At 28.7% G+C, this 25,310-nt stretch overlaps 2 protein-coding genes and 2 long non-coding RNA genes across 7 annotated transcripts; 3 read left to right on the top strand and 1 right to left on the bottom strand.

Annotated features, from left to right (window-relative positions):
* Positions 1–1,518: 1,518 nt before the first annotated feature.
* LOC126550360 (uncharacterized) lies at positions 1,519–2,920 on the bottom strand. 2 transcript variants are annotated; one of them, XR_007604433.1, is made up of 3 exons: positions 2,443–2,920; positions 1,838–1,983; positions 1,519–1,700 (listed from the first exon to the last, which is right to left on the bottom strand). It is a non-coding gene; the product is annotated as an uncharacterized LOC126550360 (long non-coding RNA). The 2 variants fall into 2 exon arrangements; XR_007604434.1 differs by having other exon boundaries at positions 1,850–1,983.
* A 4,359-nt stretch (positions 2,921–7,279) lies between these two features.
* Positions 7,280–14,249, top strand: LOC126550355 (uncharacterized). Of its 2 annotated transcripts, none has more exons than XM_050201735.1 (3): positions 7,280–8,774; positions 12,551–12,792; positions 13,483–14,249. In XM_050201735.1, the coding sequence occupies exons 2-3, from the start codon at positions 12,583–12,585 to the stop codon at positions 14,116–14,118; spliced, it is 846 nt and encodes a 281-aa protein (XP_050057692.1). In that variant the 5' UTR covers positions 7,280–8,774; positions 12,551–12,582; the 3' UTR covers positions 14,119–14,249. The 2 variants fall into 2 exon arrangements, with proteins under 2 accessions (XP_050057692.1, XP_050057693.1); XM_050201736.1 differs by lacking the exon at positions 7,280–8,774 and adding an exon at positions 12,214–12,375.
* Positions 14,250–14,682: 433 nt separating this feature from the next.
* LOC126550356 (uncharacterized) lies at positions 14,683–15,899 on the top strand. 2 transcript variants are annotated; one of them, XR_007604429.1, is made up of 3 exons: positions 14,683–14,777; positions 15,308–15,441; positions 15,591–15,899. It is a non-coding gene; the product is annotated as an uncharacterized LOC126550356 (long non-coding RNA). The 2 variants fall into 2 exon arrangements; XR_007604430.1 differs by having other exon boundaries at positions 14,753–14,843.
* A 6,120-nt stretch (positions 15,900–22,019) lies between these two features.
* Positions 22,020–22,598, top strand: LOC126549544 (uncharacterized). Its single transcript, XM_050198995.1, has 3 exons — positions 22,020–22,073; positions 22,160–22,363; positions 22,476–22,598. Exons 1-3 carry the CDS (start codon positions 22,020–22,022, stop codon positions 22,596–22,598), a joined length of 381 nt encoding a protein of 126 aa, XP_050054952.1.
* Positions 22,599–25,310: the final 2,712 nt, after the last annotated feature.

The raw sequence follows: 25,310 nt of genomic DNA, 5'->3' as shown, positions 1-25,310 counted from the left end.
CTACCACCGGTCGAATTATTAATTTAATTTTGACTACAAACGCTTTCTATTGTCAATAAATGAATTTAAATTTAGCACAACGCATAATCGCGATCAGTGAGCAATCTACGTTTTACAAGGTGTATATATTATAATCTATATTATCTATAAACCTCGGGAAATCTATACTATGCGTTTAATCAATGGTTTTATCGATGATTATAGTTACTGTAACTGAACCATGGTTAAAATATAATAATTAATTTTCTAACAATCTAATTTCAACCCATCCAACATCCCATGAAACATGGAGTCACTCAGTCCAGCCAGTCCAGGTAATATTTAAAATCAAACACGGTGGCAATATTAAATTTATTATTATTGGATCGTTGTATCGTATATGTTCATTAAATGATATAGGAATATTTCTGGATAAGCCACCTTAAGCGTCTCCTGGGGCTAGCACAAATAGATTTTGTTTGCATTTTGACACGTGACAGAGCTACGTACAATCGTTCAGAGGTACAATTGATCTTGGGAAAAACACTGAACGTTTAGGTCTAAACCTACAATAGTGGTACGGATAGCAAAAAAATGTTGTTTCGATATTTTATGGACAATTGATTTTAAATGATGAAATTGAGTGGATATCATATGCGAGTTGAATGTACTTTTTTAATATCCATACAAAATCCCCGAAATTTTATTTGTCCACCTAAAATTATGTATTTAATATTGAATTTACAATCATACATAGATATTTTGTATCAGTATTAAATGGATGTTGAAAATAATCTTGAATGAATATTGCTTGTATAATCTTTAACATTCAGAAATTATTAAAATAACATTGCTTCATCAACATTTTCATAATATTTAATATTAATATTTAACCATTACTGGATTTATATTTTAAATTTTATATTCAATATGCATTAAATATTATTCACAGCTAAATTTTCATTACTAATAATTTAATAAAAGGTATCAGCCATTATATAATTCAGTTATACTTTTGTTGTAATATACTATGATATAGCACTAACATTATATTCAAATCTAGGAAAAAAATATTCCTTTAAGATTAACCAAAATGTTCAAAACATTGCTATTTCTGTATAAAATTAAATAATAATAGTGTTTAATAAATAAATTAAATACTAGTTTTTTCATCAAAATAAAAATTAATTTATTGTAAACTTAAATGTGTAATCAATATAATAAATGACATCAATTTATTTTATAATAAATGATAAATTATTTTATACTGTTTTGAAAAGTATTATACTTAGGTAAATAAAATATTTAAAACAAACAAATTCTAGTTAAGTATCAAAAAATAAAATAAAATTACTTTTTTGAAATTGTTTGATAATAATAATAATATTATTAACATTATAAAAAATGCTATACTTCCATGCTTTGTTATGTCTTACAAATGCATAACATAGCATGAATTGTATATTCAGAATAATCCATATTAACTCTCTTATTCTCAATATACTAGGTAAAAAATAATTTTAAAAAAACCTATGAGGCTCACAAAATAATATTTTTTATATTTGAATTTATTGTAGTAGATAAATAAATATGTGTAATATCCAAAAAGTAGTTAAACTAGAGTATTTAGCCAGAACATCCAATTTGATATGCCATGTGTTAATACGTTTAATTGAATGTTTTATATCTTTACCCATTGACTATATTGTAATTTCAACAATCTGAAAATAAAAAATTAAAATAAAATTATAAAATGAATATTTTTGTACCATTACATGAAACAATAAAAATGCTTTAGGTTATTAAGTTTCAACACAATGTATAAAAATGTTCATATAAAAAAATATCACTTAGGTACTTATATTGAGACCTGAATTCATGGTTTTGATCACGGTTAATTAATTTTGCTTCCAATGTTTGTAATTCCTCTTCTGTATTAATAGTAGATTCTGTGATAATAACGTAATCCAGCAACTTCTTTTTCAACAGATTCTAATTTATGCTCTAAAAAAATTAAGAGTATTATACATATTATATTTATAAACAAGTGTATAAGTATAATTAACAATTTTCAAGATAGATAAGTGTATATTATATATAATTATATGATTATAATGTTAACAAAATATCAACAATTATAAATTATAAAAAATATTATTTAAGAGCTTCGTTTTTTTTCAATCATAACAAATGTATTTTAGAATAATAATTTATGATTACTTAAAATAAACATTGTGTAAATAGTTATTAGGTACATTATAACAAGAGAAAAAGTAATAGAAAATAGTAATGTCATATAGCTTGAATTCAGTATAATTTACAAATTAATGTAACTATTTGTTTTGGTAATATTTTTTTAAGTATTGTTATAATGAATATTGTATTTTGATGAATTTTAATCAATAACAGTCTCTACATTTCTAGTAAATTTTGAACTAACTAAGTAGAATAGTTTAAACCAACTTGAGAAATAATATGTTTTTGTACAAATACAATTTTAAAAATTCCCTTTTTATTTAAAAAATTCACATTGTTAAGATGCGTCATAAACTCATAACTTTTGTTTTAATATTTTGGAAATGGAACAGTCATTTCATGACAAACGATAAACACATAGAGTAGCATGGATTATCATAAAACATTGATATACAGCAACCGATGGTCTCGACGCTCTATGTAAGAAGACGTAATAGACGTATAAAACAGTGAGCTACCGATGAACCGAATGATACGTCGACTTATAAGTTTTTAGTATGGGGTAAAAAGACTTAATATGACTTAATATTATTATTTAATATGTATACGTCGTAAAAAATACATAAGCCATAGTTGATTTAATAAAATGGTAAAATATTATGTCTCGAAAATAATTTAAATTTTTAAATTTTTGGAGGTTATATTCTTAATTTTAATGTTTAATATATTTTACTCATTCATTTCATTTCCATAAATATTATTTTCCTTCACCTTAGAAACAGTATATTATTTTAAATTTTGAACTTAAAATTTGACCTTTCACAGTTAACAAAAATAAAAATTATATTTTCTTGATAAGTTTTGTTTTATTTATATAACAATTTACAATAAAGATAAGAAAAAAAAAAAAAACATTTTTTAAAGAAAGAAACATGGAAAAATATTTTGAATTTCAATTTTAAACTAAGACTAAGGTCTGAATATACTAAAAGTCTCTCCATTCAGAGCACGGGTAGGTGCATTTTTCCGGTTTATTAGACGTATATAACGTCTTCTTAAATGTTTTATTTGTAGTCGATATCTTTGGCGTAAAGGTGCAAAGCTCGCTAGAGCACTTGTACGCTTCTTTTCCGAACCGGACGTGGTAATAACACCACGACTTTGGGATTGTATGGGTTTGTCTAGAGGTTTGAATTAGCGGAGCGCTATTTGTTGGCGCGCAATTTGTTGGCGCGCGATTGGTTGGCGCTTGAATTGGCGTCGAGGGATTTGTTGGAGCGCGATTTGTTACTGATTGAACTGTTGGCGCTCGATTTGTTGACCCTTGAGCTGTTGGCGCCTGGTTTGTAAGCGCGTGGTTAAACTTTAACTGCGCGAACTCGGCCGAGAGTAGCCGGACGGCGTCCTCTAATGCACCGAGGCGCTCGTCAATAATTGTCTCAGGCGCATCGGCGATATCGACTTCGCCGGGCATGAGCGAGTCCAGAATGAATAAATACACGATTCCTAATAACCGTTGAATAAACGAATAGGAATCTGCCGACCACGTCTTTAGTTTTTGCAAGGAGTTCAAAAAATTCATCTTGAATGAATTAAGCACAATTGAAATATCACCTTCAAACAAATACAATTTTTGATTTAACTGATAAAAGTAGGTTAATAATACATTTTAGTAATTATCTCTGTGTAAAGTTACGTAGGCGAGTTTGATTATTGAAAAACACACTCTTGAAATAATTAAATGTATACTTACAATTTAAACAATTGTTCAATATTGCTTACTATTAGAATAGGATTCTAGAATGCCAAAAGAAAAGTAGAAATTATGAATTCTTTATACTATAGACGAGTTAAATTTATTTTATACTGCAGATGTCTACGGTTGAACGTTCAAAATAGTACTGACGAAATTTTATGTCTAATAGGAATGAATAGATATATTTTAACACCGAAAAATCATATCATTGACGACAACATTTCTATTGTTTTTGTGGCCAGAATATATTTATATGTAAATAGCTAAATTGGTTTTATAATACAATATATCTATGGCTTTACTCCTATATTGTAATCGTGCATTATGTCAAACAATTCTATTTATTTATTTTTTTTTTTTCATTAGACATTTAATCAGTATTGTTAATAATTAAAATAAATCGGCTCATTTCGTGAACACGAGAAGACTTTTTTTTTATTCGTGTAACCTAGCTGGCTGGCTATAAGTGTTGTCCGGTCTCTATAGGATATGCTGTTTATTCAATCACGGAACGTTTTCTTATGGTTAACTCATATAGCATTTTTTTTTTCAAGTTCCTATTGTAAAGCACATAGTAGAAATAAATAAATTTTTATTGTGGTCCGCACATGAATCTGCATTATGTATTACTGTATAACTGATTGTACGTTATTTGATGAATTTTATAGTTTTTTGAAAACGATTTTATAAAATAAAATAAAAACTATTTTATTATCGCCACCACTGGCAATTGCTTCGGGCCATGAGTAACACGATGCTCGGTAAGATTATAAGTTCAATACAGTCGTTTGTAAAATGCAATTGACATTTCGAGTAACGGTGTTGGCAAACACTATTGCACTAATCTAAAGTTAGACGGAATATTGATAACCAAACTTCATCGATGACAAATCTATATAATAAAGACTTCTCCGGTCTACCGAAAATGCATTATACAAGTTCGACGTCCAATATAAAATTTATGGTACTTGAATCAAGACACGATGGACAGAACTCGGTGCGGATTTATAGCTGTCTCGCTGAAAAAATATCATTCGCCGTACCAAACACCTATCACAGGAAACACGTCCAAAGTCGCCGACTATATTATGTTACAATATTAAAAAAAATAAAGAATAAGAAACTAGAAATTTTCTTGATCATTTATATTGTCATTCTCTATACCATTATCGTTTTTAAATTATTATTATAGCTCTTTGTACCTATACTTCGTTTCTAACTCACTGAGAAAAGTATTTTATAGTAGGTACTAGACAAATTATCGATGTTAAAAATCTAAGCATTTTTACTGCTCCAATGTTTGACGACAGATATCAAAATAAATACATCTGTGATTTGTCGATTCTCTCAGAACCTAAAATGTTTTTTTTTTTAATATAGAAATGTAACAATATAGTTTATAAGCGTTACGACCTACGCATAAAATAAAAAATATATATACTATATAGGTATAATAAAATTAGCTGAATAACCCGGCTTTGACCGTGTACAGTTTTTTGTGTTACCTACTAAAACTTTTATTCAATCAGTTTTTATATTTATTACAATCTGCTTTTAGAAATTATGTTGATTCTAGGTTGCCATGTATTGTAACAATTATAAGTCGCCAAAAAATATACATTATGGTGTTATAAAAACTAAAAAAAAATATTTACATTGACATATTTTATTCATCTCAATAATTCTTTATAAACATTATTGTTTCTACTGCCTTTTAGGGCTAAAATAACCAAACTATTGGCAGAGCTAACTCTAGAACAAGCGACATAGAACTGTCCGTGTGAAAAACATTCTTCTCTCAAGTCAATATCTATGTCATGCCCAACGATTGTCCTTGAGACTTATTATAATAGTCATAGCAAAGCAAACTTTTAACGGGAATTGTATTCTTTTAAACTAAAAGGGATAATCATTTGGAATTAAAATTATTCTCGGGATTATAACTATATCTGCTCTAGCACACCCAGCAATACCTATAGCTTTTATAAAATTTTTGTGCAGAGCTTTAACTTGCGATCTCGGTTCCTTTCTGATTCAAATTTTTCATACAGTTCACCATTGAGGTACACCTCAATAAATACCAAAAATAATTGTCCGGCTGCCACCAACTCACATTCGACAACCATATTAATTACTTTTTTATTAATTTGTAAGAATGTAAAAAATTTTAGAAAAGAAATAGAAATGCGTATACGAAAACGCATCAATATTCGAAAATAATAAGTAAAACACATTGTCCTTGTGTATGCGTAAATGCGTAGGATATTTTACGACTTCATGTTATTTTAATACATTTAAATATTTAGAAAAAACCGTAGTTACCGTATATAAACTTTGTAAGTGTGCGTATACGAAGACGCGTTATTTAATAATAATAATAATTAGCTGTAATAATAAAGTGATAAATGTGTCAATACATAAATCAGGTTGTTATAGCAACCATTTGTAAATAAAAATAATAAATACAATTTCCATCGTAAATCTCAAAATCCCCGTTTAAGCAACCCTTTAAAATGCGAATTTTGAAAAATCCTTTCTTAATTCGCTTTTCTACATTGCTACTAAGGAATCTCTGTACAAAATTTTTAAGTCTCTAGACTCAACGGTTTGGTCTGGGCGTTGATGAATCACCCAGGAAAAGTTTCTTATTTAATAAAAAGAAGATATAGACAGTATAAGTACATAAGACAGTTTAAAATGTTTAAATTGTTAAAACTAAAGGGAGAAGATTTATAAAAAAACCCCGGCTAAGTGCGAGTCGGACTCGCGCACAAAGGGTTCCGTTGTCCGTACCATGAGTACAGGAAAAAAAATCAGGCCAGAAAAATAAATTTCCTCCAGGCCATTATACACACCAACTTACAAAGAACCAACTACCTATAATTTAGCTTTAGATGTAATTTGTCCATCATGATTAATAGGTAGGTACTTTGATGAAAAATATAGAAAAACGTATATTTGAATCGATGGCCGCTCAGCGATAAGGTATGATTGTGTTATAGAGCTTCGGCGAAAATTATAAAAATAAATAGAGAGTACTGTAATGTGGGTATATCGCATATTTTATGTATACCATTTACGGGCTATGAAAAATTTATATCGAATAAATTAATTTATTTAAAAAAATTAAAAATTAAAGCCATGGCTTATCAGAATTACTAAAATATAATTTCTTACGCGCTAATTATTATTGTAACTAATAGCAACCAAACTAAAATTCAAATAAATAAAATTTCCATCGTAAATGGTAATCAAACAGTGCCCTCTATCTTGTTATGCATTCCATACGTTCATTGTTTATCTAGTAGTATAAGATCTATGCATCTACCCCAGTCGTGTCGTATACGATCAAGGTTTATAGATAATACTATCGATAATATTATCTATAAACCTTGGTATACGATGTGTCATCCGCTAATACTTTAACGTTTTCGAGTGTAGTTCGATAGCAGTAATGTTACTTTGGTTTTTCATATTCACACTACTAATACCGACTGTTTTCACAAGTCAATCATAACTTAAAAATCATAACATATAACAAAAATCATAACATTAACTTAAAAGTTATAAATTTAACTGTATATAGATAATTTTAATTTAAACATTTGGTGAAAATTTCAAGTATTTACAGTGATCTGATTTGAATGATTTAAATGATTTTTTTTAATATTGTAACATAATATAGTCGGCGACTTTGGACGTGTTTCCTGTGATAGGTGTTTGGTACGGCGAATGATATTTTTTCAGCGAGATAGCTATAAATCCGCACCGAGTTCTGTCCATCGTGTCTTGATTCAAGTACTATAAATTTTATATTGGACGTCGAACTTGTATAATGCATTTTCGGTAGACCGGAGAAGTCATTATTATATAGATTTGTCATCGATGAAGTTTGGTTATCAATATTCCGTCTAACTTTAGATTAGTACAATAGTGTTTGCCAATACCGTTGCTCGAAATGTCAATTGCATTTTACAAACGACTGTATTGAACTTATAATCTTACCGAGCATCGTGTTACTCATGGCCCGAAGCAATTGCCAGTGGTGGCGATAATAAAATAGTTTTTATTTTATTTTATAAAATCGTTTTCAAAAAACTATAAAATTCATCAAATAACTTACAATCAGTTATACAGTAATACTTAATGCAGATTCATGTGCGGACCACAATAAAAATTTATTTTTTTCTACTATGTGCTTTACAATAGGAACTTGAAAAAAAAAATGCTATATGAGTTAACCATGAGAAAACGTTCCGTGATTGAATAAACAGCATATCCTATAGAGACCGAACAACACTTATAGCCAGCCAGCTAGGTTACACGAATAAAAAAAAAGTCTTCTCGTGTTCACGAAATGAGCCGATTTATTTTAATTATTAACAATACTGATTAAATGTCTAATGCAAAAAAAAAATAAATAAATAAATAGAATTGTTTGACATAATACACGATTACAATATAGGAGTAATGCCATAGATATATTGTATTATAAAACCAATTTAGCTATTTATATATAAATATATTCTGGCCACAAAAACAACAGAAATGTTGTCGTCAATGAAATGATTTTTCGGTGTTAAAATATATCTATTCATTCCTATTAGACATAAAATTTCGTCAGTACTATTTTGAACGTTCAACCGTAGACATCTGCAGTATAAAATAAATTTAACTCGTCTATAATATAAAGAATTCATAATTTATATTAGCATTTCACATTTGACGTGGTATTCATAAAGTATAATTTTGATTAATAATATTTAATTCGAGTATCTACTTTTCTTTTGGCATTCTAGCATCCTATTCTAATAGTAAGCAATATTGAACAATTGTTTAAATTGTAAGTATACATTTAATTATTTTTTTTATTTTTTTTATTATTATTATAATAATAAATTTAATAATTTAATTATTATTATTATTATTATTTTATTATTTTATTATTTTATTATTTTTTTTATTTTATTTTTTATTTATTTTTTTATTTTTTAATTATTTTTTTTTTGTGTTTTTCAATAATCGAACTCGCCTACGTAACTTTACACAGAGATAATTACTAAAATGTATTATTAACCTACTTTTATCAGTTAAATCAAAAATTGTATTTGTTTGAAGGTGCTATTTCAATTGGGATTGACTCATCCAAGATGAATTTTTGGAATTCTTTTCAAAAAGTAGCGACATGGTCGGCAGATTTATATTCGTTTGTTCAACGGTTGTTAGGAATCGTGACTTTATTCATTCTTGACAACAAACACATCTGTCTCCTTATTCCGTTCATGATGACTATCTGGACGATAATATATTTCGCGAACGACTTCTGGATGATATACGTGGCGTGTCTGATTGACCACGGCGAAGCCACAACCGCGGCCGGCACGTGCAGCACAGGGAACAGCGCTGGCCAGTGCCCTACGACCGGTGCACAGACGTCCCAGCCAGCAACAACGCTGGAAGGCTGTCGACCGTCCAGCCGCGGCCACAGCCGCCAAGCGTTCCACCACGGACACAGCCACCGCCTCCAGCCCCGATCCCGGAACGTCAGCCGGAAACTGCGGTTGACGCTATTCCCCGGGAGGGGACCCCGACCGTAGATGAGGATGCTTGTCAGGCCCCTCCCTCCAGCGTTCGTGTCACACGAACCAATGGTGGTGGGCGGTGACGACATCCTGGTCGATATCGAGGTCCTATACCGGGAATAGTCTTGGCAAGTGGGAAACTGGGCGGTAATCGCCAGTTCCCCCATCGCAACTGTAGGTGCCCGGGGCACCCGATGGCACCACACGGCTCTAGAAAAAGGTGTCTTATCAGCTTGGGGGGGGAGAGTTGACACGGTCGTGTCGCACGAATACCGCGATCTCACCCGCTAGACCAGTGGTTCTTAACCTTTTGTAGATCACGGACCCCTGATGAAAAATTTTTAGATACCGTAGACTTCATCATCAATTTTTTTGAATACGAATTACGACGTATTAAGGCTGTCGCGGACCCCCAGAGGGCCGCGGACCACAGGTTAAAAACCGCTGCGCTAGACCCCCTTGCCTAGGTATCACCACTCGTTCGATAATCAACGGGACACCCGAGCGATTAATCGAACCAGTTTCTGAGTCGGCGATGAGCCCTGAAGCTCCCGCGGCGTGGGTAACGACCGCCGAGAGCTTCGGCGGCGTTTGTCTGTTGTTAACCGTTCGTTACGACTGATCTCCGCCTGCCGCCTCACGCAGTCCGTGCATTTTCCGCGACTGGTGAAATATTATCTTTTTATTTCTTTTTTTTTTGTAACGACAGTGACTTTTTCTTATACAAAAATATATACATTATTATATATATATATTCAATTGTTGTTTTTCGTTGACTTTGTTCCCGTCGGGACACATATGTTGTGCTAGCTGTGCCTTCGCGCACTTTTATTATTATTACTCTTGCCGGAAGAGGCAGTCTGTTTCTTTGCGTTCTTTTGTTATTATTAATATTATTATTATAGTAATTATAGCTGACCCGACACGACGTTGCCCGTGTGTTACTTTCTTTTTTTGCATTTTCGTATACCGTGTGAGTTTTTAATTTAATCGTATTGATATAGTGCTAATATTACGTCAAATTCATAATTTAATTTTGTGTGTGTATGCGTATGTTTTGCTATAAACATAGGTAACACTTGTAAATTCATTGATAACATATATATTTATAGGCCGTGAATATTATTATATTTTTATATTATTATTGAAGCACCTCCTTATATAATACTACATTGGTTGTTCTTCCACTTGGGACAAAAATGACTAAACGTAAATGTATCACCATTTAAATCAGGTTGTTACAGCAACTATTTATAAACAAAAATTCCATCGTAAATTTTAGCTGTCCCACCCGGCGTTGCCCGCGCAAAAGTCACCTCAGGTGAAAACCGAGATTTTTTTTATATTATATTAATAATAATAATAGCTGACCCGGCAGACTTCGTATTGCTTACTTCATGTTTTGCACTTCGTTGCCCGTTAAAAATGCCAATTCCTTATGACTCAGACTTTGTTCAATACGTTATTTAATATTCGATGGATGATGTTCTAGATTTATCTTAAGTTTTCTGTTGCCCGGAATAAAATTCTGATTCGCAGCAGTATATTATCAGGTAGGCAATCTACCTGCGGTAGATCGCGGACCTAGTGGTATTTGTACGTAAGTGTATGATTTAACTCTAATAAAGTATCAAAGTTATACTAAGTTTGACATAATACGGTAGATTAATATAATCAATTAATACATAATCCTAACCTAGATTTTGATTCTCAAAAATCTTGAATAACCCGGCTTTGCCCTTGTACATTTTTTTGTGTTACCTACTATAACTTTTATTTTATTAGTTTTTATATTAACTGTATATAAACTGGGGTGCGCATATGAAGACGCATTAATAATTAATATTCGAAAATAATAAGTAAAACACCTTGTCCTCGTGTATGCGTAAATGCGTAGGGTATTTTACGACTTCATGTTATCATGTTTTTATACATAATAATTAGCTGTAATAATAAAGTGATAAATGTGTTAACACATAAATCAAGTTGTTATAGCAACCATTTATAAACAAAAATTAAAAACAAAATTTCCATCGTAAATCTCAAAATCCCCGTTTGAGCAACCCTTTAAAATGTGGATTTCGAAAAATCCTTTCTTAGTGCGCCCTTACATTGCTTAAGGAACCTCTGTACAAAATTGCAAGTCTCTAGACCCAGCGGTTTGGTCTGGGCGTTGATGAGTGAATAGGGGCCGTCTCCTATATGTATATAGAAGATTTCTATTTATATTTTTATCTGCTAAATGTAACTCAGTTTTTGTCTCTAAATCTATAACTCACAGGAGTTAGGTCCATAATTTATGCTATAAACCCGCTCCCCGACATTCTCTTTAATTTAAAAAAAATTGCACGACGATTGAATAAGTAGTTTCGGAGATTAGCCCGGACAAAAAAAAGCGACTTATATATATATATATATATAGAGTATAGATATAGATATAGATATATATATTATATATTATTATAATATTAAGTCCCTATACCCAGCGGTTTGGTCTGGGCGTTGATGAGTGAATCGGGGCGGTCTCCTATATGTATATAGATAAACAATTAATAGATGCGCACATATTGTTACTATGTTATTGTTTTATTACGTAATATTTTAATAAGCTGGCTTAAATGCATATTGACGATTTTCACAAAATAATACATATTGTTTACTTATAACTAAGTAACTAAATAATATAAAGAATTCATAATTTATACTTGCGTTTCACATTTGACGTGATATTCATAAAATATAACTTTGATTAATAATATTTAATTCGAGTCTACTTTTTATTGATTATTAAAAGTTTGTGGCATTTATCAATCCTATTCTATTCTAATAGTAAGCAACATACATAGGACAATTGTTTAAATTGTAAGTATATATTTAATTATTTCAAAAGTGCGTTTTTCAATAATCAAACTCCCCTAGGTAAATTTACACAGAGATAATTACTAAAATGTATTATTTAATAATAATAAGTAATTTTTTTTTTGTTATTTAATTTTATACTTTTATCAATTAAATCGAAAATTGTATTTGTTTGAAGGTGCTATTTCAATTGGGATTGACTCATCCAAGATGCATTTTTGGAATTCCTTTCAAAAAGTAGCGACATGGTCGGCAGCTTCATACCTGTTTTTTCAACGGTTCTTAGAAATCGTGTCTTTATTCATTCTGGACAACAAACACATCTGTCTCCTTATTCCGTTCATGATGACTATCTGGACGATAATATATTTCGCGAACGACTTCTGGATGATATACGTGGCGTGTCTGATTATCGGATCCGTGAGTACATCTAACGGGCAACTGTCCATACCTTAAACGGTAGGAAGACGAAATGTACACTTATTGATTTTTTATTCCAAATGATCGAACATTTTTTCCATATCTACGTCATTCAAAGACTTAATGTGTTTAGGTATAGTAGCATTGGTGTTAGCGCCATCGATATATTTTAATCGTAGTATAGTCTGCAGCACTGGAAAATTTATTTGTATTATTGATAATAGTTCCAATAGTTACATTGCAATAAATTAAAGAGTGTAATGTTGAATATAACTCATGACAATACTACAATTTCAAATTATACACTTGTACACACTCAATGGTGAATAATGTAATTTTTTGAGGTATATGATACATTTTACTTTGATGCGCTATCCGTATAAAAATTAATAACTATTTATGTAGGTAATGTGATGTAATAATATTATGAAAAAGAGTATTTTTATAATAAACACTCGTAAGCATCGATATTGTATATCCGAATCGCCGTATTTTATTTTTTTATTTTTTATTATGTAGTTTCGTTTGTAATTTTATAATAATTTTTATAATATGATCACAATAACATTAGCTATCAAACTACTATTTTATATTTTATATAATCACATACATTGGAAAAGGCAAAATTAATAGTATAAGTATAAAGTTTGGATATCTAACTTAAGGTATATTAACTAATTTACGTCACAGGTCATATTTATTTTTGCGTCGTATATACTGGTACAAAGGGCCGGACGGCGAGAACGCTATCAAATACTGCTTGAGGCGTCCCGGGGTTATGAGCTCGCGGAGGTCGAAGCCCTTAAACGACGTTTCGACGCCATTTTTCCACCGTTGGGCGTGTTGAACTCACTCATGCCCCGCGAAGTCGCTGTCGCCGATGCGTCTCGGACAATTGACGAGCGCCTCGGTGCTCTGGAGGACGCCGTCCGGTCACTCTCGGCCGAGTTCGAGCAATTCAAGTTTAACCAGGCGCCAACAGTAAAAGGGTCAACAAATCGTGCGCCAACAGTTCAATCAGCAACAAATCGCGCGCCGCCAATTCAAGCGCCAACAAATCTCGCGCCGCCAATTCAAGCGCCAACCAATCGCGCGCCAACAAATCGCGCTCCGCCAATTCAAACCTCTGGACAAACCCATACAGTCCCCAAGTCATGGTGTTACTACCACGTCAGGTTCGGCAAAGAAGCGCGGAAGTGCTCTAGCGAGCTGTGCACGTTTACCCCAAAGATATCGACTAAAAATCAAACATTTAAGAAGACGTTATATACGTCTGATAAACCAGAAAAATGCACCTACCCGTGCTCTGATTGGAGGGATTTTTAGTATAATCAGACCTTAGTCTTAGTCTTAGTTTAAAATTGAAATTAAAAATATTTTCCATGTTTTCTTTCTTTAAAAAATGTTTTCTTTTTTTTTTCTTTTCTTATCTTTATTGTAAATTGTTATAAATAAAACAAAACTTATCAAGAAAATATAATTTTTATTTTGGTTAACTGTGAAAGGTCAAATTTTAAGTTCAAAATTTAAAATAATATACTGTTTCTAAGGTGAAGGAAAATAATATTTATGGAAATGAAATGAATGAGTAAATATTAAACATTAAAATTAAGAATATAACCTCCAAAAATTTAAAAATTTAAATTATTTTCGAGACATAATATTTTACCATTTTATTAAATCAACTATGGCTTATGTATTTTTTACGACGTATACATATTAAATAATAATATTAAGTCATATTAAGTCTTTTTACCCCATACTAAAAACTTATAAGTCGACGTATCATTCGGTTCATCGGTAGCTCACTGTTTTATACGTCTATTACGTCTTCTTACATAGAGCGTCGAGACCATCGGTTACTGTAAATCAATGTTTTATGTTAATCCATGCTACTCTATGTGTTTATCGTTTGTCATGAAATGACTGTTCCATTTCCAAAATATTAAAACAAAAGTTATGAGTTTATGACGCATCTTAACAATGTGAGTTTTTTAAATTAAAAAGGAATTTTTAAAATTGTATTTGTACAAAAACATATTATTTCTCAAGTTGGTTTAAACTATTCTACTTAGTTAGTTCAAAATTTACTAGAAATGTAGAGACTGTTATTGATTAAAATTCATCAAAATACAATACCTATTCATTATAACAATACTTAAAAAAATATTACCAAAACAAATAGTTACATTAATTTGTAAATTATACTGAATTCAAGCTATATGACATTACTATTTTCTATTACTTTTTCTCTTGTTATAATGTACCTAATAACTATTTACACAATGTTTATTTTAAGTAATCATAAATTATTATTCTAAAATACATTTGTTATGATTGAAAAAAAAATGAAACTCTTAAATAATATTTTTTATAATTTATAATTGTTGATGTTTTGTTAACATTATAATCATATAATTATATATAATATACACTTATCTATCTTGAAAATTGTTAATTATACTTATACACTTGTTTATAAATATAATATGTATAATACTCTTAATTTTTTTAGAGCATAAATTAGAATCTGTTGAAAAACAAGTTGCTGGATTACGTTATTATCACAGAATCTACTATTAATACAGAAGAGGAATTACAAACATTGGAAGCAAAATTAATTAACCGTGATCAAAACCATGAATTTAGGTCTCAATATAAGTACCGAAGTGATATTTTTTTATATGAACATTTTTATACATTGTGTTGAAACTTAATAACCTAAAGCATTTTTATAGTTTCATGTAATGGTACAAAAATATTCATTTTATAATTTTATTTTAATTTTTTATTTTCAGATTGTTGAAATTACAATATAGTCAATGGGTAAAGATATAAAACATTCAATTAAACGTATTAACACATGGCATATCAAATTGGATGTTCTGGCTAAATACTCTAGTTTAACTACTTTTTGGATATTACACATATTTATTTATCTACTACAATAAATTCAAATGTAAAAAATATTATTTTGTGAGCCTCATAGGTTTTTTTTAAATTATTTTTTACCTAGTATATTGAGAATAAGAGAGTTAATATGGATTATTCTGAATATACAATTCATGCTATGTTATGCATTTGTAAGACATAACAAAGCATGGAAGTATAGCATTTTTTATAATGTTAATAATATTATTATTATTATCAAACAATTTCAAAAAAGTAATTTTATTTTATTTTATTTTTTGATACTTAACTAGAATTTGTTTGTTTTAAATATTTTATTTACCTAAGTATAATACTTTTCAAAACAGTATAAAATAATTTATCATTGTCCTTTAATTGATTTATATGTAGTATTAATTGATCATATTTCAATTTTGTAAAAAATAAAGTATTTGAACCTTTTTTTTTTAACAAATTGTTTAAATCTTCATTAAACTTTTCCATATTCGAAACAATAGTTACGCACTGAATCAATTAACCTGCACTATAACGTACAAACGATTCACAGTTACTAAATAGTTTATTTTTGAGAATAGTTAAAAGGCCGATTGTGGCACTCCATGATAAGCACTACAACTACATATAATTTAACTTATAAATTAGTAAATATAGTTATAGGTAATATATTATGTCACGTACACACGTATAATATGTGGACAAGCGGACATCCCCATTGTAAAAATACGATAAGAACTTACTAACAAACTACCTAGTGACAGATAATAATTTTTAAATGATAATTTGACTTTATTTTAGCCATGTTTTAGGATTTATCATTATTCGTTAAATCATTTCATCCGTTTTCTATATTGCCCAATATACGAAGGGCATTGTGTAAAATGTCCGGACAATGTATAAAATGCCCGGGCATTGTGTAAAATGCCCAAATTGTATACTTTGCCCGTAACATATATACGTATAACCTATTGTTGTATTGTATAAACAAGAAACAATATTTTGTCAAGTACTTTCAAAGTATAATAGTTTATCTGTAAATGCTTTTTAAAATGTTAATGGAATAATTAAAGTACACTCTGTTTTATTGAAAAACGTTTAGAAATTGAGAATTTAAAACGCTTACAAAGTGAAACTTCATAACTTTTTAAAATTTATTTACATAATTATTTTTATTATTATTTAAATAATTAAATTAATTAAACTGTTATTTCGATACGAAAACTATAAACATTTATTTATTGCAGCCAGCTACAGTAAAACTATATACTAGTGTTTCTGTGATACAGTTATTTATTATTACAGTGTCATAGTTACGACAAATTCTTCAAATAATAAATAACATATTCTGCTCTAAAAGTATTAAACGTTCATTTATCTACCTACCGTACACGCGTATTGACGTATATTATACTTTCTACGTAATCTATCACGAAAATTATAATTATGTCTGATTTCAAAATCCAATCACCATCTTCTGCGGCCAGTTCAATGCCAAACATTGCAGTGATGTCTGGTGCTAATGGTGATGTATTGGAAATACAACCACTGACTTCTGCATCAATGCAGCAAACTCCCGATGGACCAGTAATACCGGAAGTGGTGAGGGACGAATTCGCCGGTCCGCCGAAGAAATTATGGTGCTCGATGCCAAATATTCACTTGGAGTTAGACGCAAACATCGCTACCAAATCTGAATGCATTCCGACGATGCAAGTTTTGACCAGCGCTGAAAATGGATCAATAAAACCAACATTAGATGATCTGATAACCGACCTTAGCACTGTCGCTGATGAGCTCACAGCAGAAATATCTGGTGCAAATGAAATTTTGGAAATACAGTCTTCGAATTCTGCACCGATGCAGACAATTTCCGGGGAACCAGTAGTACCGAAGATGGCGATGGCGAGGGAAGAATTTACCGGTCCGCCGAAAAAAATGTGGTGTTCGATGCCAAACATTCACTTGGATTTCGATACAAACAATAGGAATAAAACTTCCGATGGACCTATAGTACCGGAAGTGGCGAGGGAAAAATTCGCCGGTCCGCCGAAGAAATTGTGGTGCTCGATGCCAAATATTCACTTGGAGCTCGATGCAACCAATACGAATGAATCTAAATGCATTCCGGTGATGCAAGTTTTAGCAAACGCTGAAAATGGATCGATAAAAATGACATTAGATGATCCGATAATCGACCTCGGTACGGTCGCTGATGATGAGCTCACGGCAACTTCAGTCGAAAAAGGACCCCGCCGCCGCCGCTCGTTGTGGAAACGAACAAAAAAAATCGTCCGCCGCATATTTTGTTGTGCATGACATGGTAGGAATTAAAATATAATTCATAATCTCCTAACATATTATGCCTGCACGTTAATTAAAATGAAAAGCAATTACTTCAATTCAACGTCTTAAAACTTAATTTAATATTATAATGTTTACCTATTAATTTATTATGAAAATTGTACCTAGGTACCTATTGATTTAATGATTTACACAATAAATGGTTTTGTTATGTTACTTAATTGATTTGTGTTTTATTTATTATTATGTATTATTTATTAAATGAGGTCAACACGCATTTGTAAAAATGTCGAATTTATATTATTATAGGTAAATATAAAGTATAAAGGTATCGATGTAAAAAAAAATACCCGTGAGAACCTCTTATACGTTGAATATATTTTAAATTTTTGACAAATTACTTCTGTTCTAGACTTAACAGTTAACACGTGGACTTACTGCACACATCAGAAAATGAACCACACAAATACTTTAAAATATATATAATATATGGGAGGTAGGTACCTAAATACCTAATACAAACTAAATTATTTTTTAATTATTATAATTTGCATTAAATCTGAATAAAAAACACATTTTTATTCTGTGATCGTAATTATTATGCTTAAGTCATATTAAGTCTTTTTACCCCATACTAAAAACTTATAAGTCGACGTATCATTCGGTTCATCGGTAGCTCACTGTTTTCACGGGCTATGAAAAATTTATATCGAATAAATTAATTTATTTAAAAAAATTAAAAATTAAAAATTAAAGCCATGGCTTATCAGAATTACTAAAATATAATTTCTTACGCGCTAATTATTATTGTAACTAATAGCAACCAAACTAAAATTCAAATAAATAAAATTTCCATCGTAAATGGTAATCAAACAGTGCCCTCTATCTTGTTATGCATTCCATACGTTCATTTTTTATCTAGTAGTATAAGATCTATGCATCTACCCCAGTCGTGTCGTATACGATCACAGATATATACTATAATAGTATATATCTGTGTATACGATCAAGGTTTATAGATAATACTATCGATAATATTATAAATAAACCTTGGTATACGATGTGTCATCCGCTAATACTTTAACGTTTTCGAGTGTAGTTCGATAGCAGTAATGTTACTTTGGTTTTTCATATTCACACTACTAATACCGACTGTTTTCACAAGTCAATCATAACTTAAAAATCATAACATATAACAAAAATCATAACATTAACTTAAAAGTTATAAATTTAACTGTATATAGATAATTTTAATTTAAACATTTGGTGAAAATTTCAAGTATTTACAGTGATCTGATTTGAATGACAACTGTATAAAAACATCGATTTTGTCAAAGACTTGTTTTGCGTAAAAATTCCCGTTTTGCCGTCATTTTTTATTTTGTTTTTCCCGATTTTTTTTTTTTTTTTTTAACTACTAGAAAATGTTTAACTTTTGACCTGTACAATACACCAAGAATATTCAATTTGCAATCGAAAAGCACCTCTCCCGAAGTTTGAAATTGAAGTATATTAATTCGACAAGTTATGCTGTACACAGACACAAAAAAAAAACCGAAAGTACATAGTCACGATTTTTACTCACCCTTCATTAATTTTACCATAGCGTTTTGGGGCTTTTATACTATTTTACCTAAATAAAAAACAATTAATTTTTTTAATTAAACAATTAATTATTTTTTTTTAATTTTACTCAAAGAAAATATTAATTTATTATATAACTTATTAATAAACATTTAATAAATGATCAAATATGAAATACTTCATCAAAATAGTAACTATGCATAAACTAATAAATTATTTTAATAATAATAGATAGTAAAATTAGTGCGTTTTTGTTTTATGTATCAGAGGGATTATTGTAATATAACAGGCAATTTTTTTTTTCATGGTATGCCTGTATATTATAATAATCTTTACACCTCTGATGCACAAAACAAACTTTACTAATTATATTAGCTGATTAAAATGGTGTATTAATTTTTTATACATAGTGTTTCATTAAATACAAATTTGAAAAAAAAAATAATACAAAAAGTTAAAGTTGAGCACAGCAGCAACACAAGCACTTGAAAAATCGCTTGACTCGCTTGAATATTGTTCACCGTTTCTTTTTTAGAACTTCTATTTCTTCTTGTGCGCATTGTATTTCGGATATTTTTTCCGAATTATACTCCTTTTTTATTTCCAATTCGTTAGAATATGTTAATACCATGTTTGGCAATGATTTTGATTTGTTATCAGAGTTCAATTTTTGATTTGTCCATTCGTGTTTCAGCGTCAAATTTGGACAAGACACACTATACATATTTTTATCTGCCATTTTAAACATGTTAAATTTATTTTACACTGCAAATGTCTACGGTTGAACGTTCAAAATAGTATTGTAGAAATTTTTTGTTTAACAGAAATGAATAATTAATATAACATATTATTTTAACACCGAAAAATCATCTCCTTGACGACAACATATCTATTGGTTTTATGGCTAGAATAATATATTTATGTGTAAATAACTAAACCCGTGCACTTCGTTGCCCGTTAAAAATGCCAATCTACAATATGATTCAAACTTTGTTTAAGTTTTTATCTTTAATATAAAAATATTAAATGCCGCCCTAGGAGTGCGCCTATGTCGCCTGTCCCTTGAGCCGGGCCTGACTCGTCATATTATAAAACAACGTTTCAGTGGTTAATAGCCACAGATAAATATAATTATAATATAATATATTGTATATATCTGTGTTAATAGCAGTTTATCTTGTCAATTTATCTCAATCTATGTATTGAAAGAACCACAGATGTCTTTAAATAGAAATCTGTGGAAAAAACTGATGTTTGGCCATAGACTTAACTCATAGACGAGGCATGCCTGGCCGGCGGGTAGCATGATTTCTAAGCCTATTAGAGTTGTGAGTACAGTGGATCTGATTGGCCCATATTTCTATGGCGGTAAATTCAAAACTATAAAATCAAATAATATTGTAAATAAATTTTGTGAATTTGTGATTTATTTATTATATACATTATATTTGTATTTAATATTTATATTACCTATATTTAGTAGTTTATTATTATAATTAGGGCCGTGAATTTAATGCACTAACACACCTTAAAAAATGTCAAAAAAAATGCAATAAAATGCAAAAATTACAATATAAAATGCACTTAAAAATTTTTTTAATTTAATTTTTATATTTATATCGATATTTTAAGATATTATACATTAGTACATTACATTTTACATGTATAAAAATGTGTATTTTAAAAAAAAAAAAAAAAAAAAAATGATGATTTTGATTTAAATTTTACATGAAACATTTTTCAAAATTGTGTGATACACACAAAGCCATGTTTCACAATCACCAGAAAAAAAATGCACTTTCCTACAAATTCACAGCCCTAATTATAATATTTAGATATTAAAAAAGCTTAAGAGGTGATTATTATAAAAAAAAAATGTGGTGCTCATTTTCCTTTGTACTCTTCTATCCACCTATTTAGATTCCTTTTTCTAGTTCTGCTTAGTTTTATAATACCTACATTATTATTCACTATTCTTGTACCTTAACATTTAATAAGCGTTTAATTTTTTTTTCTAGTTGTAGTCAGGTATATTTATTCCAAGTTGTTTATCATATTTAATTGTATACTATTATATTATTAAGAAGTAAATGTAAACACATAATATTTATTCATTATAATACAACTTATTAGTAATTTCAAACTTCAAAAGTATTTACATTTAATGAAAGCCAAATAGGTAATTATTATTATTATTATATCAGAAATTTAATTAAAATTATATTATAAATAAAATAATAATAATAAATTATTGTTTTTTAAAATGTTGTTTGTGATAACATTTAAAATACTGCAAACCTCTTATTAACAATCTAAAAATACACATTATTTGATATGAAATTTGGATCTTATGATTGAATTCACAAATCAATATTATTTTGGGTTTCTATATATATTATGTTTGTTTAAAATTGCTCTCATTATATGAATAAATGATGCATGCTTTTCATGAGAATTGTTCTTTGGTGTCGAGTGAGCTAAAATGTAAAGTAAGTACACACATTTACCTAAGTTTGAAATACCTACATATATTTATATCTTTTTATAGAGATAGTTAAAATTATTTTATTGCTAGATATTACAGATACTACCACCACAATATCCCTCGTTAATATTACAAATAAATAATGTGGATAATGGTTTTTCTTGTTTATTGCGAACATCAATTAATAATAAAAGTAATGCTGTTGAATGGAAAAAAGAGTTTGAATTACTAAGTTTAACAACTTATAATGTGAGTGGTTCTTTTCCTGAAAATACACAAAAATTAGTGTTTAAAGTAAGTATTTACAGATGACATTTGTCTTGTTAAGTATTCTATACTTGTCTACTACTTATCTAGTTACCTATACAAAATATATAATAAACAGATATATTTTGCTCAATTTCAGAAGAGATATCATTGCCATCACAATACTCGACCAAATTTGAAAACAATTAATCCTCATGCAAAACATACATCATGTACAGCAAGATTCACCATTACTGTAAAGCAGAGCAACATGAAAAGGTAAAATAATATTCACTTTTTGTTGGCATATAAAATATGCATTTAAATTTTGATCTTTTAAACTAGGATTTTTAATTATCATGTAAATAATATTATATTACAGAGTATATTTAAATAGGTTAATTGACATTTAATACTTTATTCCTAATTGGTTTTGGTAACAATTATTATATTAATAATTTATTTATTAATTATTATATTATATATTAATTTATAAAATATTAAATTTATTAAAATTTTTAAGTGCATTTTATATTGTAATTTTTGCATTTTATTGCATTTTTTTTGACATTTTTTAAGGTGTGTTAGTGCATTAAATTCACGGCCCTAATTATAATAATAAATATACTAAATATAGGTAATATAAATATTAAATACAAATATAATGTATATAATAAATAAATCACAAATTCACAAAATTTATTTACAATATTATTTGATTTTATAGTTTTGAATTTACCGCCATAGAAATATGGGCCAATCAGATCCACTGTACTCACAACTCTAATAGGCTTAGAAATCATGCCGGCGGGTATGGATAGAATTTGACAGCCAACTTGGCTCTGAGCCAAGATAAGTTCGTGGTGGATTATAACCGTGATAATAATTTTTAAAATAATATAGATAATTTTTAAAATAATATAGATAATTTTATAATATTAGATAGTTATATCAAGTATAAGTCGATGCATTAAATATTAAAAAAAAAATCTCTGAGAGGGGATCTATCCACATCATCCCCGCATAACTATACCACTGACCCAACATACCAAAATGTGCAGTAATAGCAACTTGTAACGCTTAAAAGGTCTTAACTCTTAATTCTCGCGATAAATGGAAACCTATGTAACATAGATTTACTAAATATTTAAGTTTACCGAAGAAGTGGGTTAAATTGTGTGGACGACTTTCACGGAAAAAAAATAACTATAAATCTGTGGTTGGAAAAAAGTTAGTTGAATTAACTAGTTTAGAGTTAGCATAATCAAAAAAATGTACCTATTAGAATCAACTTTATCAACTGAACGAAAATAGTTGAAAAATTAAAATAAACTGTGCTATAAATTATAATATTATATAGTTGTATTATCTATTAAATTAGTTATAACGCTGTTTAAAGGAAGTGAGATGTATCGACTATAATTTATAGTAGTTTCTATTGTAGTTTGTAGCTGGAAATCCTGTAAATACTCTATTTATATTTTATACATTTTGTATTATTGTTGGGCTATTGAACGCGATCTGGGGGGTCACGGGCTGATTTCGTGTCGCGTACTATAATAAGTAATAACCCGAAAACCGCCACTTCTATATCTATGGTAAATTTGATTTGATCATTTTCATAATTTATAAAATATAATCTACAAAGTACAAAGTACAAACACTTAAAACTGAACCAGGAGTCTTGGAAGTTCGCTGTTTGAACGTCCATTTTTGACTTTTACCATTTGTTAATTTTTGTCCGTACTCCGCTGGTACTTACTAGTTCCAAAGATTTAATAAAAAAAAATATTAATTATTAATTAAATTTAATCTGTGCTAGTTCCTTATTCGTTTGTCCATTTTCGGCGTTTTCTTCAATAACCTCAGAAGTTAGAAGGTAAGCCATAGTTGATTTGATAAGACGGCAAATTATTATGTCATGAAAGTAATTTTTATTGTTAAATTTATGGAGGTAATATTTTTAAATTAATGTTTAATATTTACTCATTCATTTCATTTCCATAAATATTATTTTTCTTCTATCCTTGTAATATAATCATAGACAATCAAGATTTTCGAGAAGAAAAATTGTGTGATTATTGAAGTACATCAGGCATTTAACTTCTTAAATGTTTGATTTTGAACTGATATAGTGATATGTACAATATGCTCCCATTTTTCCTTGAAAATCTTGAATAGATAAATATAGAAAAAAAATTTTTTTCAAAGCTTAATTCTTTTCCCTTCACCTTAGAAACGGTATATTATTTTGAAATTTGAACTTAAAATTTGACCGTTCACAGTTAACAAAAATAAAAATTATATTTTCTTGATAAAATTAAAAAAAAAATGATTTTAGGTTATAAAAATTTTGAAAAAATATTTAAAAAAATAAAAAATAAATCCAAAAATGTTTTTAGGTTATAAAAATTTTGAAAATATATTTAAAAAAAATCCAAAAATGTATTTAGGTTATAAAAACTTTGAAAATATATTTAAAAAATAAAAAAAAAAAGAAAAAATAAAAAAAAAATTTTGAAAATAACTTTTTTGATATTAAATTTTGAAAAAAATAAAAAAAAATCCAAAAATGATTTTAGGTTATAAAAATTTTGAAAATATATTTAAAAAATAAAAAAAAAATTTTGAAAATAACTTTTTTGATATTAAATTTTGAAAAAAATAAAAAAAAATCCAAAAATGATTTTAGGTTATAAAAATTTTGAAAATATATTTAAAAAATAAAAAAAAAATTTTGAAAATAACTTTTTTGATATTAAATTTTGAAAAAAAAAAAAAAAAAAATCCAAAAATGATTTTAGGTTATAAAAATTTTGAAAATATATTTAAAAAATAAAAAAAAAATTTTGAAAATAACTTTTTTGATATTAATTTTGAAAAAAATCAAAAAAAAAAATCCAAAAATGATTTTAGGTTATAAAAATTTTGAAAATATATTTAAAAATAATCCAAAAATGATTTTAGGTTATAAAAATTTTGAAAAATATTTAAA

This window comes from Aphis gossypii, chromosome 2 (genome assembly GCF_020184175.1).
Source record: "Aphis gossypii isolate Hap1 chromosome 2, ASM2018417v2, whole genome shotgun sequence".
NCBI lineage: Eukaryota > Metazoa > Arthropoda > Insecta > Hemiptera > Aphididae > Aphis > Aphis gossypii.
The sequence above is the reverse complement of the archived record's forward strand: the minus strand, read 5'-3'. Positions and strand labels throughout refer to the sequence as shown.

What these genes read in the sequence shown, in the direction of transcription:
- LOC126549544 (XM_050198995.1), top strand. Translation starts at nt 22,020, where the DNA reads ATGCATGCTTTTCATGAGAATTGTTCTTTGGTGTCGAGTGAGCTAAAA. An exon ending in CGAGTGAGCTAAAATGTAAA is followed by an intron (nt 22,074 to 22,159) that starts GTAAGTACACAC and finishes TTTTATTGCTAG; the next exon opens with ATATTACAGATACTACCACC. An exon ending in CACAAAAATTAGTGTTTAAA is followed by an intron (nt 22,364 to 22,475) that starts GTAAGTATTTAC and finishes GCTCAATTTCAG; the next exon opens with AAGAGATATCATTGCCATCA.
- LOC126550355 (XM_050201735.1), top strand. Translation starts at nt 12,583, where the DNA reads ATGCATTTTTGGAATTCCTTTCAAAAAGTAGCGACATGGTCGGCAGCT. An exon ending in CGTGTCTGATTATCGGATCC is followed by an intron (nt 12,793 to 13,482) that starts GTGAGTACATCT and finishes TTTACGTCACAG; the next exon opens with GTCATATTTATTTTTGCGTC.